Source organism: Myotis nattereri, assembly GCF_964212035.1.
Source record: "Myotis nattereri genome assembly, chromosome: 15".
NCBI classification, from domain to species: Eukaryota; Metazoa; Chordata; class Mammalia; order Chiroptera; family Vespertilionidae; genus Myotis; species Myotis nattereri.
Window position 1 is genome coordinate 31961829 of NC_138090.1, and position 12999 is coordinate 31974827.

Sequence of the window (12999 nt, forward strand, 5' to 3'; positions counted from 1 at the left end):
TAGAGGGTGTGCAGGAGGCAGCCCATCAATGATTCTCTCATCATTGAGAGTGAGTTTCTATCACTCTCCCTCCCTCTCTGAAATCAATAAAAAATATGTATATTTAAAAAAAATACTCAATGGTTTTGAAAGCTAAGAGCCGGAATGGGACCATCTGAAAGTGTGGACAGAATGCCACCTTCAGGCCAGGGTTGGGGAGTACGTGTTGGGGGTGGGGGAGCTCATTGGGCGGTGGATGCTGTAATGGGGCCATGAGACCTCTACTGGGGACCCAGTTGCCTCCACGGGGAAAGGACTGGGTCTTAAATGGGATCGTCAGGAGTAGGGAGGCGGGTGGGCCACTTTCAGGCCGAGGGATCAGCCTTGGCAAAGACAAGATACAACCGGTATGGAAACAGTGACGGCCACACCTGAGGTCAACAGGGCCGCGCACCCACGGTGCCTCGGCGCCAGGAAGCACTTCGCCTCCCCTCAAACTCCTCTCAGGCGGCCCAGACAGGATCCCACTAGACCAGGTCAAGGGGTGCTACCGGGACTACAGATTCCGCGGAGAACTGCCGAGCCTCACGCAGCCAGCCGAGTCTCGCGAGAGCCCGGCCTCACTGGCCCAGCATGCCCCGCGCCGCCGCCGCTACTGCCGCCGCCGCCGCCGCGCCGCGGCTTGAGGGCGGAAGGCTGGGGGAGGGTAGCGGAGCCGGCGCCGCCATGTTGGGTCTGAGGCAGCTGCTGTAGGCACCGACGGAGCGAGCGGGCGTGCAGAGCGGCGACCGCGGCGTGGGATCTGCCTCTCTGCCAGCGGCCTAGAGCGGCGGCGGCGCCATGAGTGGGGGCACCCCGTACATCGGCAGCAAGATCAGCCTTATCTCCAAGGCGGAGATCCGCTACGAGGGCATCCTCTACACCATCGACACCGAGAACTCCACCGTAGCTCTCGCCAAAGGTACTTCGGGGCGGGGTGTCGGGCCTTGCGCCCAATCTGGGCTGCGCTCTGCTTTCGGTTTGCGGCCCCCTCGCTCCATCCCTGCTCTCTCCGCCGCCCTCCGGGAGGCCGTTCCCCGGCCCTGGCGTGGCGGGTCCGGCCGCGGCCTCCCCCAGGACTCCCTGGCTTCCACTGCCGAGGTCCGTGCCTTCCATCCGGGAACTACGCGACCCAGAGCGGGGCGGGCGGGCGGGCGGCCCTGAAGCCCCAGAACGGGCAGGAGAACGCGGAGAGACGTGTCTTCCAACTCTGAAATTCGGGGGTCTGTCGTCTCCACGAAACAAAAGCCCGAGTAGTAAAGAATTTTTCCGCCTTGCGTGAATTTAGTGCTGATTTCTTAATTCTGCAGCACCATTTTCTCACGTTCTCAATTTCGATTTGTTGCGATATCCCTCGGGTGAACTGTAGGTGATGTGCTGAAACTTTGGGTTTGTGCTGTGATGCCGACAGTCTCGAGCAGCTCACATCCCTCCTGTCTCCCATGTAGTATTTACCTGTTAAACCGGAATCCTTCCCTAAGCCTGTTGTGCAACCACCTCTTTGAAAGTGCTTGCTGCACTCGCATTGACCTTGTTTCGGAAAGCCTGTGCGGAGCGGGCTTCAGGCTTGACCCAGGCCCGGTGTTCCGAAGGCGGCTGTGCGTGGTCCGTGGGCGCTGACCCCCCCGGCGGAGGCCGGCTGGGACCGGAGCTTTGGTGTTGAAGGAGGTGCCCTACCTATAGTATTGAGCAGAGCCACAGTGTGTGTGGGTTTTGTTTCCGTTTCGCGTGCTCTGAGCCTTCTTTCCGCCAGGAAACCAGAAGAAAATAAACGTTTTAGCTCTTCATCATGAAAGAAATCTCACCAGTTTGGCATACTTATGAGAGGGAAGCACTAATTAACTAAGGCAGTGGTTCTCAACCTTCCTAATGCCGCGACCCTTTAATACAGTTCCTCCTGTTGTGGTGACCCCCAACCATAAAATTATTTTCGATGCTACTTCATGACTGTAATTTTGCTACTGTTAGGAATCGTCATGTAAATATCTGATATGCAGGATGTATTTTCATTGTTACAAATTGAACATAATTAAAGCATAGTGATTAATCACAAAAACAATATTTAATTATATATGTGTTTTCCCATGGTCTTAGGCGACCCCGTGAAAGGGTCGTTCGACCCCCAATGGGGTCGCGACCCACAGGTTGAGAACCGCTGAACTAAGGTAATTTACACAGCACATCTGGTAGACTTAGGGAATAAGAAGCTTGGTAGGGGAGGTCCAGGGATAGGAAGAAAATTTCTAAATCTGTTTTTAAAAAATTGAATCTTTAACTGGTAGGAGGTAACTTCATAATATCAAACAAATATTTAATGACATGTTTGGATGCCCTGGTAGATCCCTTTTAATAGCACTGGTATTGGGGCAAATTTTATACCTGGGTAAGGAGTCTTATTTTGTTTCCTTTTCTGTTCTTTTCATCCCCCCCCCCCCCCAGATGATATTTAGCTGTTTTAGTTTTAATGACTTTATGAAATTATGAAATAGGCTCTCTAATGTTCTTGGTGCAAACAGTAGTCCTTAATAAAGTGGTTCAATAACTTTTTAAAAACCACTGTTTTACCTAATCTGGATTTTAAGGTATCTTGTTAGTTTAGTGACTTAGTTGACTGTGCCACCTTTACTCTTCTCAAAGAAAAGATCTATACATTTTTAAGATTTCTAATGTATTAACTCCAGCTTTTTAAAAATCTATGAATATACTCTTATATACAAGAATCTAAAAAGTCTATATTTTGTTAATGGCCCACATTTTTCAACAGCTTCTAAAGTCAATAAACATTTTATTAATCTGTTATAGTTAAATTCATATGCCAAACATAATTTGTTCCTTGTATCATGACTTGAGAAATGTGGTATAAGTACAATAAAAACGCTTTTTTTAAAAAAATATATTTTATTGATTTTTTACAGAGAGGAAGGGAGAGAGATAGAGAGTTAGAAACATCGATGAGAGAGAAACATCGATCAGCTGCCTCCTGCACATCTCCTACTGGGGATGTGCCCGTAGCCCAGGTACATGCCCTTGACCGGAATCGAACCTGGGACCTTTCAGTCCGCAAGCCGACACTCTATCCACTGAGCCAAACCGGTTTCGGCAATAAAAACACTTTTAATCATTTAATTTATATGACTTTGCTATTTAATCCTTATATATATAATGTATGCTTTTAAAAAAATCAGTATGAGTATTTAATATGTTTGGGAATTTAATTGTTTGCAAAAACTGGAATTAAATTGCTACGTAACTGCCCAGTCAACATTGGACACTTATTTCAAGTTTCAAAATTAGAAGTGGGGTGTTTGATATTAAAATTATAGGATTTGTATGACTTCTTGAGTCATTTGATATCTGAAATTCCACCTTTTTCAAAATTTGAATGAAGAATGGCATTCTAACATTAAAGTCCAAAGTTTATTTGTAGAGTTTAGGATACAGTATGCATTTGGAATTAGAGATCCCAATTACTTTTTTAAACTGAAGATTGAGTTAATCTCTTTGAGTAACATTCTTAAAATTTTCTTTAGGATGTTAATTTTGTTTTTATCCCCTCTGAGGATAGTATTTTCCTTTTCCTACTTGGAAATATAACCACACATGTTGAAATGATACGTAGAAAAAAAAATTTAAAATACATTTTACTGATTTCAGAGAGGAGAGAAATAGAAACATCAATGATGAGAGAGAATCATTGGCTGGCTGCCTCCTGCATGCTGCACACTGGGGATTGAGCCCGCAACCTGGCATGTGCCCTGACCAGGATTCAAACCGTGACCTCCTGGTTCATAGGTGGACGCTCAGCCACTGAACCAAATAGGCTGGGAAGTTTTTTGTTTGTTTGTTTGCTTTTTGAGCTTTCTAAAAATTTAATTGAATCTTGATATAATGGTCTAGCTTTGGGGTAACACAAAGATGCCAAACTTCAAAGAAAAATGGAAGACATTTTCCAACAAGACTGAGCTTCCTGAAGCTCCCTAATGCAGGTACCATTCCAAGTGAAGTCAACAGGAAGAGTATTCATAACTCTGAGCATCACTGTGGGTCTATCTCTTCACCTCCCATTCTCAGGGCAGAGGAAAGGTTCTCGCTTTGTCAGGCATTGTTTAACCAGTATGTGGTGAGATGTGCCTCTTTATTCGAGGGCTCCCAGACTGCAGTCCAGTCACCTTGCTCCCTGGGTCACATGTAGTCCTGAAGCATGTACCATGTAATAGAAAGCCAAGTTTCAAGAATTAAAAATGGAACTAGCCACAGTCCTGAGTGCTGTGAGGACTCAGGGTGTGAACAGGGTGTTCAAACAAAAGATTAATAAAAACAATTGTCTACATAGTTACTGGCAGGGCTTGAAGATGATATTAAAATTCAAGCATGAAAGGGGTTCACCAGCACTCAGGAACTGGGCTGCCTGCTTGAAGTAGGGGCTGACATAGAATCCAATCTACTGAGGGTCTATACATGGTAATTGGCAGCAAACATGATAGAACAAAATGGCTCTTAAGGGAGAGCTTGAGGTTTGAGTCCGTTTTCTATGGCCGTGCCTATTCAGCCATCCAGAGTTTGAAGGTCCTGTCATATGAGCAAGTGGCTATAAGCTGCCCGTAGAAGAAATTAGACCTATCACATTGCCTTCATGGCTAGCCAAAGTATTCAGTGGGAACCAGCTTGGATGGGTCCAGATCTTGGCTGTGTTTTCATAGGCACCAGTGAGCAAGAAATTCCCATGGATAGGCTCAAACTTGACACCAGTCACTAAGTTCTGATGAGCAGGGATGGTTTAGATGCAGTGCTGCTGTCATAGATCCCATACTTTGCAGGTGTTGTCACCACTGCCAGTTGCAATGTGGTAGCCATTCCATAGATTTCCTTCAAGTGTCCTTCTAGGAACATGATCTAACATCCTGTACGCAGGTCCCAACTAGGCAGTATTTTTAAACAGAGAACCTTGTAAATACCACCCAGGGCAAAACAGACATTGTCAACATCTGAGAAGACTTCCACACCCTGCATCTTCCCATCATGACTACCACCCTCTTAAGCTAGATGTAAATGTTATTCTGACATTTATAGTTTCATCTGAGTTTACATCCCTAAATAATAGAGTTTAGTTTTGACCATTTTTTAACCTTACATACATGGAATCATCTTGTATATAAAGGGGTTGTAAAAGTAGGTTTACAGTTGTTAAGGAAAAATATATAATCCTATATAATAAAAGCCTAATATGCTAAGTGTCCAGTCATCCATTCAACCAATCAAAGCGTAATATGCTAATGAAATGCTGAGGCCACTCAACCACTTGTGATGTGCACTGACCACCAGGGGGCAGACGCTCTGACCGGTAGGTTAGCTTGCTGCTGGGGTCCGGCTGAGCGAGATGGGCTGGACATGTCCTGAAGCCCTCCTGTGGCCTCTCCCTGGCTGGCCAACCTCCCGCATCCCTTCCCAGCCCCAATCATGCACCTGTGAGGTTCCTGGCCTGCGCCCTCTTGCAATCTGGGACCCCTCGGGATGTCGGAAAGCCATTTCAGCCTAATCCCATAGGCCAGGCTGAGGGATCCCACTGGTGCACGAATTCATACACCAGGCCTCTAGTACAAGAATAAAAAATAAGTACAGGAATAAACTTGTGGCCTTAGCTTGTTTGGCTCAGTGGATAGAGTGTCGGCCTGTGGACTGAAGAGTCCCAGGTTCGATTCTGGTCAAGGGCATATGCCCAGGTTGCCGGCTTGATGCCCAGTAGGGGTTGTGCAGGAGGCAGCCAATCAATGATTCTCTTTCATCATTGATGTTTCTATCACTCCCTCTTCCTTCCTCTCTGAAATCAATAAAAAAAATTTTTTTTTAAATAAATAAACTTGCCGAAACCGGTTTGGCTCAGTGGATAGAGCGTCGGCCTGCGGACTGAAAGGTCCCAGGTTCGATTCCGGTCAAGGGCATGTACCTGGGTTGCGGGCATATCCCCAGTAGGAGATGTGCAGGAGGCAGCTGATCAATGTTTCTCTCTCATCGATGTTTCTAACTCTCTATCTCTCTCCCTTCCTCTCTGTAAAAAATCAATAAAATATATTTTAAAAAAATAAAATAAAATAAATAAAAATGTAGCCCTAGCTGGTTTGGCTCACTGGATAGAGCGTCGGCCTGCGGACTCAAGGGTCCCAGGTTCGATTCCGGTCAAGGGCATGTACCTTGGTTGTGGGCACATCCCCAGTAGGGGGTGTGCAGGAGGCAGCTGATCGATGTTTCTAACTCTCTATCCCTCTCCCTTCCTCTCTGTAAAATTCAATAAAATATATTTAAAAAAAAAATGTATACTATTAAAAAAATAAAAATAAAAATAAGTAAACTTGTGTTTCATGTGCTTACAACTGTAAACCTACTTTTGCTCACCCTGTTTTTCATTTTGGGTTTTGTTGTGACATAGTATTTCATAACTAACACAGGGTTTATCTATTCTGCAGTTATTTTGGATATTCTGCGATTGATGTTTAAATTGTTTACAGGTTTTTTGGCTACTATGAATGCCTTTATGAACATTGTGTTTAAGTGCACTGATGCACATTTATGTAATTTTCTTGAGGTTATATTCTTTGAATTACAGGATCATGAGGAATATGTTGTCTTTATTAGGTAATGCCAAGTAGTTTTCCAAAGTAGTTCTTTACTAGTTTTTGTTTCAGTTATTAGTATACGAGAGTTCTAATTATTCCACATCCCTCATCAACAAGGAATACTTAGGATCAGATATTTTAATTCTAGTCAATCTGGTGGGTATGTAGTTATACCTGATTTCCCTAATTACAGTGAGGTGCATACCTTTTCATATCTTGGTCATTTGGATTTCATCTTTCATGAAATGCCTTTGAAATTTTTTGACCATTTTTCTATGAAATTCATGTATTTTTCCAGAGTTGGGTCTTTTGAATATGAATCTTTTACTGGATGTATCTGATGCAAATAATTTTTGTTACTTAATGGTTTCTTTTGGTGAACAGAGAATTTCTTCATTTTGATACAAACATGTTCATCATTCTTTTTCTTTATGGCCAGTGTTTCCCTCCCTCCCTTTCTTCCTTTGTTTTTTTACAGGAATTTTCCCCTCTTCCAAGATCATGGATATACTTTGATGGTCTCTTCAAAATGTCTTGCTTTGTCTTTTCACATTTAGGTCTACAGTGCACCTGAAGTTGACGTGTATGGTGTGAGATATTTAAATCTTTAAATTTAGTAAGGGATTCACTTGGTTTATATGGTCCCCCTAATTATATACCACATCTAACATAACTAGCCCAAAATTTCAAGAGTATTTTATAGTTCAGATATTACTTATAATTTAAATTCATCAGGAACTATAAAATACTCTTAAAATTTTGGGCTAGTTATGTTAGATTAGGGTGACCATATGGACTGTTTGCCCTGGTGGAAAGTCCTTGTTTGTGCCTGTGGTCTGATATAAATATTAGGGCATCCCTTTTTTAAAAATATTTTTATTATGTTTTTTAAAATTGATTTTGAGAATGAGAGAAGCATCAATCAGCTGCCTCCTACACACTCGCTACTGGGGATTGAGCTCACAACCTGGGCATGTGGCCTGACCAGGAGTTGAACCAGTGACTTCTTGGTGCATGGGATGATGCTCAATCCACTGAACCACACCGGCTAGGCAGAACATCCATTTTCTCTCTTGAAAGTGTTTTAGTTTGGGTGATAAGTATTTTAGTATGGGTGATAAGTCACACTATAGCTAATAAAAAACCTAACCCCAAACATATTGCTAAATGGATAATATCCTTTATTTTTTGCTAGAGATTTCACAGACTAGCTCTTAATTCTATAAAAATGAAATTAGGTAAGTTTGATAGGCTTTGATACTCAGAATCTTCTAAATGAATGTCAGGAAGTTTTAAAGACAACCTAGAAAGACTTTGATGTCTGAATTGTAGTTTGTCCTTGTTATATCTCTGAGTGTATTTTATTCCTAGCACTGATCATGACCTACGTGTAATCTTCCTTGCTTATTTGTATATGTCTATTATCAGTCTTCACCTTCCCTCCCCCATAGAATGAGCTCCTGGGATGAACAAATGTTTCTTTAATGAATGAGTAAATGTAAACCATTTAGCATTTAGTTGGTTAACCTTGTAGAAATCTCTTAGGCATATCTTCAAATAATACTTTTCCTTGTTCACAATTGTATTTCTCTTTAAAAATAAAACACCTAACATACATTGCCCTCTCCCCTTCCAAAAAAGTAACCAATTTTGGAGAATTGGGGTACAAGAGGATATACTCTTATGAGAAAATTTATATTATTGGGGAGACAGTTTAATCTTATGGCTCAAGCTCAATTGTAATTTCTTTTTTAATATTTTTTAAATTGATTTCAGAGAGAAAGGAAGAGGGGGAGAGAGAGAAACATCAGTGTTGAGAGAGAATCATCAATAAGCTACCTCCTGTTACACCCACACTGAGAATCGAGCCTGAAACCCAGTCATATGCCGCAACCAGAAATTGAACAGTTACCTCAACCACTGAGCCACACCGGCCTGGCTCAATTGTAATTTTCAAGAATCAATTCAGGATATTTGAGGAACTTGCAAAATTGTGACATACATGAATAGTTTGTGGAATATTTCCAATTATATATATGAATATGATGCCCAAGCATATATTAGATGCTGGATACCAAGAAATTCTCCCCAGAGGGGAAGCTCCATGAAATCAGGATTTTTGTCTCATTCATTGTTCTAGCTTTAGTATCTGGTACATAGCAAGCTCTTGGCAAATATTAGAATAAATGAAAGGATATTCGTAGTTACTAAAGATTTCTAATTATGGGAATTTCAAGATTCAAGGAAGTACACATAAATTTTAACACTGTTTAAATAAAATGGGCTAAGATGAATGAAATTTATATCTAACATATTTAGTTAGCTGTACCTGGATAATCCACTACTCAGATGAAAACCAGATTGCCACTGCAGTAGGAAAAGAAACTTTGTGAAGAAGAATCCTTATCTAATAAAAGCCTAATATGCTAAGTGTCCGACCATTCATTCAACCAGTCGCACACCAACCACCAGAGGGCAGACTCTCTGACCAGTAGGTTAGCTTGCTGCTGGGGTCCGGCCGATTGGGATTGGGTGAGATGGGCTAGACATGCCCTGGAGCCCTCCTGCGGTCCCTCCCCGGCACCGATCATGCACCGATCATGCACCGTTGGGGTCCCTCGGCCTGGCCTGGGCCTTCGCAATCCAGGACACCTTGGGGGATGTTGGAGAGCCAGTTTCGGCCAATCCCCACAGGCCAGGCTGAGGGACCTCAACAGTGTATGAGTTCGTGCACCAGGCCCCTAGTGATTATATAAGCTAGCTGCTTTTCTTTCTTTTTCTTTTTTCTTTTTTTATCTTTCAAGCTTTTATTTAAGGGCACCAATTGAGGATGGATTTTAGATCTTGTTGAAAGCAGCCGCGTCCATGGACTGCATATACTGATAGTCCTCAGAAGCAGTGATCTGCCCCTCTAGCATGTCCAACTTTTTCGTCTTCCACTACACACTGTATTTGAAGCTTTTTAATTCCATATGCCACTGGAACCAGTTTGGAAGAGCCCCAGACCAAGCCATCTGCTTGAATGCTCCTGACACACTCCTCTAATTTTGCCATATCTGTCTCATCATCCCAAGGTTTCACTTCTAATAAGATGGAAGACTTGGCAACAAGTGCAGATTTTTTGGCTTTCTTTGATTCATACTGTGCAAGGCGTTCTCTTAGCCTCTTTGCTTCTTCGCTTTCCTCCTCATCAGATCCAAAGAGGTCAATGCTGTTGTCGTCATCTTTACTGTCGGTAACTCCACTTCCTGTGGTGTCTTCCACATTAGCAGGGTTATACTTGCCCAAAGCTTTCTTCACTCCGGGCAGGCTGGCTTTCTCCTTTTCGTAAGACTTGATGTGGCAGGTGGTGGGCCAGAGACTGTTTCAAACACTGCCACATCTGCTTGGGATGGCACATACCCCTTGATGTAGCTCTTGTCCGCCAGGTAGTTGTTGAGCACCTGGAGGCCGGAGGGGCTTTTGAGGTTTCCAAAGCCCATGGCGTTGGCTGACTCAGGAGCTGGGTGGCAGCAGAGGAAAGTGGAACACCGGCTATCGCTAGCGAGCACTAAGAGGGGAAAAAAGCTAAGCTAGCTGCTTTTAAAATGGTTTGTCCTTAAAATCAAGGGATTGATGGAGGAATATAAAAAAGGGTAAACTAGTAATAGAGTATTTCCATAATTATCTTCTAAGTGTTGCCTATTGGCATAGCTTACCCACTTCTTGATTGTTAATTAGCTACTTAGTCATAAATTACAGTGAGAGAGTGGAAGATATGATGGATGCAATACCTGTGAAGTGCTGTATTGATTTTTTGCATTCTCACAGGAGTTGGGGACCTAAAATTAGCAGTTCATAAAATCACTACCTAGAATGTCAAAGATCTAGTGAAACTGCAAGCTGTAATTTCTTTTGGTTTGCCCTATTTAATCAGGTTGCCAGAACTTGGAGCCTTGGAAGCAGTTTATTGTTGCAGTATAGTCCATAGAAGTACTTGGTAATTATGGGAGTCTGAAGTCAGGTTCCAAAATTAACTGTGTATTTTCGAGTGGAGTAAAATAAACCATGAATCAGAAGTAGAGAAAACAGCATAAAGCCTGAAAAAAAATAAAGTAGTAGAAGAAAGAGTAAAGAAATCTTATCTTGCTATGTGCATGACATAATAGCAGTAGTGCAGATGATTTAACTTGAATGTATTACTCCATGTAGAAAATGCTCTCTATAGGAATAATTTACATTTTATTTTCTCTATGATGCTTTAAAGTAACACTTTGATGAACCATTTTTAAAACGATGTCATTGAAGTAAAAAATTGTAATGGGCAAAGTGTGATCTGTAGAATATTTTATTCACAAGGTTCTTATTCTCATTTTGTAGAGTGTGTGTTTGTTTCTGGAGGAAAATGTGACCCAAAAGGCCAGTTGAATACTTGGTAGCTCTTTGATCTTGGACAACGTATTTAACCTTAGCTCTAACTTCTTTATTTTTTAAAATAAGTATAATAATGCCCATCTTTCAGAGTCATTCTGAAAATTAATAGCTAGCATCAAAAGTAACTAGTTTATTGTAGCACTTAATAGAGTAGCTATCTCATTGTTAATTAAATCAACCTAGACATGTTATCAGTTTCACTCTAAATATATATTCACTAATCCCATAGTCATACTATATTTCCATAGTTCATTCCATTTTTCTGCATGACTATTAGGTTTCTTCTGTTTTCCTCAGACCTTCACACCTCCTCCCCCATCTTTGCTTTCAGCCTGTGAACTTTGCTTCCTATTTTAACAAGAGAAAAAGAGCAAACATGCAAATTTTGATGAGCTCGACCTACCAGTTACCTGCATCTGTGCCCAAAATGGCAACCTTGTCTCTCAATGTAGACAAACTATTCTTCTCTTTAAGGCCACCGTTCACTTGTACAGTAGGTGTCATCCCCTCTTGATGATTCAAGAACACTATTCCAGCAATTTTCTACTCTCCTATATATTCAGCTTTTCCTTCTCTACCAGATTTTTTCTGTCTTTTTATAGATAGGCTATTGTTTCACCCATATTTAAAAACAGCAACAATAAGACACTACTACTCTTAACAGCATTTACTCTTTTTCATCTTCTAGTTTTATCCTTTATACCAATACTTCTTGAAGTTTTCTGCACCACCTGTTTTTATTATTTTTTTGAATCCACTTTATTTAGGGTTTTTATTCCCACAAGTAAGAAACTGTTTTTATCAAGGTTACCAAAGACTTCTGTGTTGCTAAATCCATTAGTTGTTTCTAATCCTCAGTCTACTTGACAGATCAGCAATATACTGCACAATTGGTCTTTTCACCTTGAAACACTTTCTTTTTCTTTTTCTTAATATATTTTATTGATTTTTTTACAGAGAGGAAGGGAGAGGGATAGAGAGTTAGAAACATAGATGAGAGAGAAACATCATCAGCTGCCTCCTGCACGCTCCCTACTGGGGATGTGCCCACAACCAAGATACATGCCCTTGACCAGAATCGAACCTGGGACCCTTCAGTCCACAGGCCGATGCTCTATCCACTGAGCCAAACTGGTTAGGGCTTGAAACACTTTCTTCACTTGACATCATTCTGATTTTTGTCTCAGACCTCAACTGTTTGCATCTCAGTCCCTTTGTTGATTCTTCAGTTCTTAAACCTCTAAATGTTGGAGAGCTCCATGGTTAGTTGGTTCTTTCTCTCTCTCTCTCCCTCTCTTAAAAAATTACTTACACTCTGGCCAGTATGACTTGGTGGTTGGGTATCATCCCATGCACCAAAAAGGTCACTGGTTCAATTCCCTGTCAGGGTACATACTAAGATTTCTGATTTGATCCTTGGTCAGAGTGCATGTGGGAGGCAACTAATGGATGTTTCTCTCTTCTTCCTTATCCCTTCCTCTCTCTAAAGTCAATGAAAACTAGAAAAATTATTGACTTATTTTATCATCTGTATTCTTCCCTTGATCTCATCTAGTTCATGGCTTCAAATACTATCTATACATTACTATTATCTCTAACCTGGACCTCTTCTCATAACTCCTAATTTGTACAGTAAATCCTCACTTAAGGTTGTCAGTGGGTTCTGTGACTTTAAGTGAAACAGTGTATAATGAAACCAATTATACTGTAGGCTAATTGATATAAACAAGCGTTAAGTTCCTACAACATCAATGTTAAAATGAAAAGATGTTATTCTAGAACCTGCTATGTATCAAACTGCCTCATTAACATCACCTGGAGAAATGTCTACTGGGCATCTACTCCACATGTCCCAAACCTGTTTCTCCATTAGGTTTCTCCATCTAATTGAATGACAACCTTATTCTTTTAGTTGGTAAGACCAAAAACCTCTGAGTCATCTTTAAGTCCTTTGTTC

The 12999-nt window shown here is 41.7% G+C and overlaps 1 protein-coding gene and 1 pseudogene across 7 annotated transcripts in view; one reads left to right on the top strand and one right to left on the bottom strand.

Annotated features, from left to right (window-relative positions):
- Positions 1-658: 658 nt before the first annotated feature.
- Positions 659-12999, top strand: part of LSM14A (LSM14A mRNA processing body assembly factor) — a 151293-nt gene continuing 138952 nt past the window's right edge. For 3 of the 6 annotated variants that reach the window (XM_081107876.1, XM_081107875.1, XM_081107874.1), the window contains exon 1: positions 667-940. In XM_081107876.1, the coding sequence (XP_080964002.1) occupies positions 820-940 (121 nt within the window). In that variant the 5' untranslated portion in view covers positions 667-819. Of the gene's footprint in view, positions 941-12999 lie in introns of all 6 variants that reach the window. The other 3 variants (XM_081107879.1, XM_081107878.1, XM_081107877.1) reach the window with 2 other exon arrangements.
- On the bottom strand, positions 9308-10111 carry LOC308531532 (elongation factor 1-beta-like; annotated as a pseudogene). The gene has a single exon. The product of its transcript is annotated as an elongation factor 1-beta-like (transcript).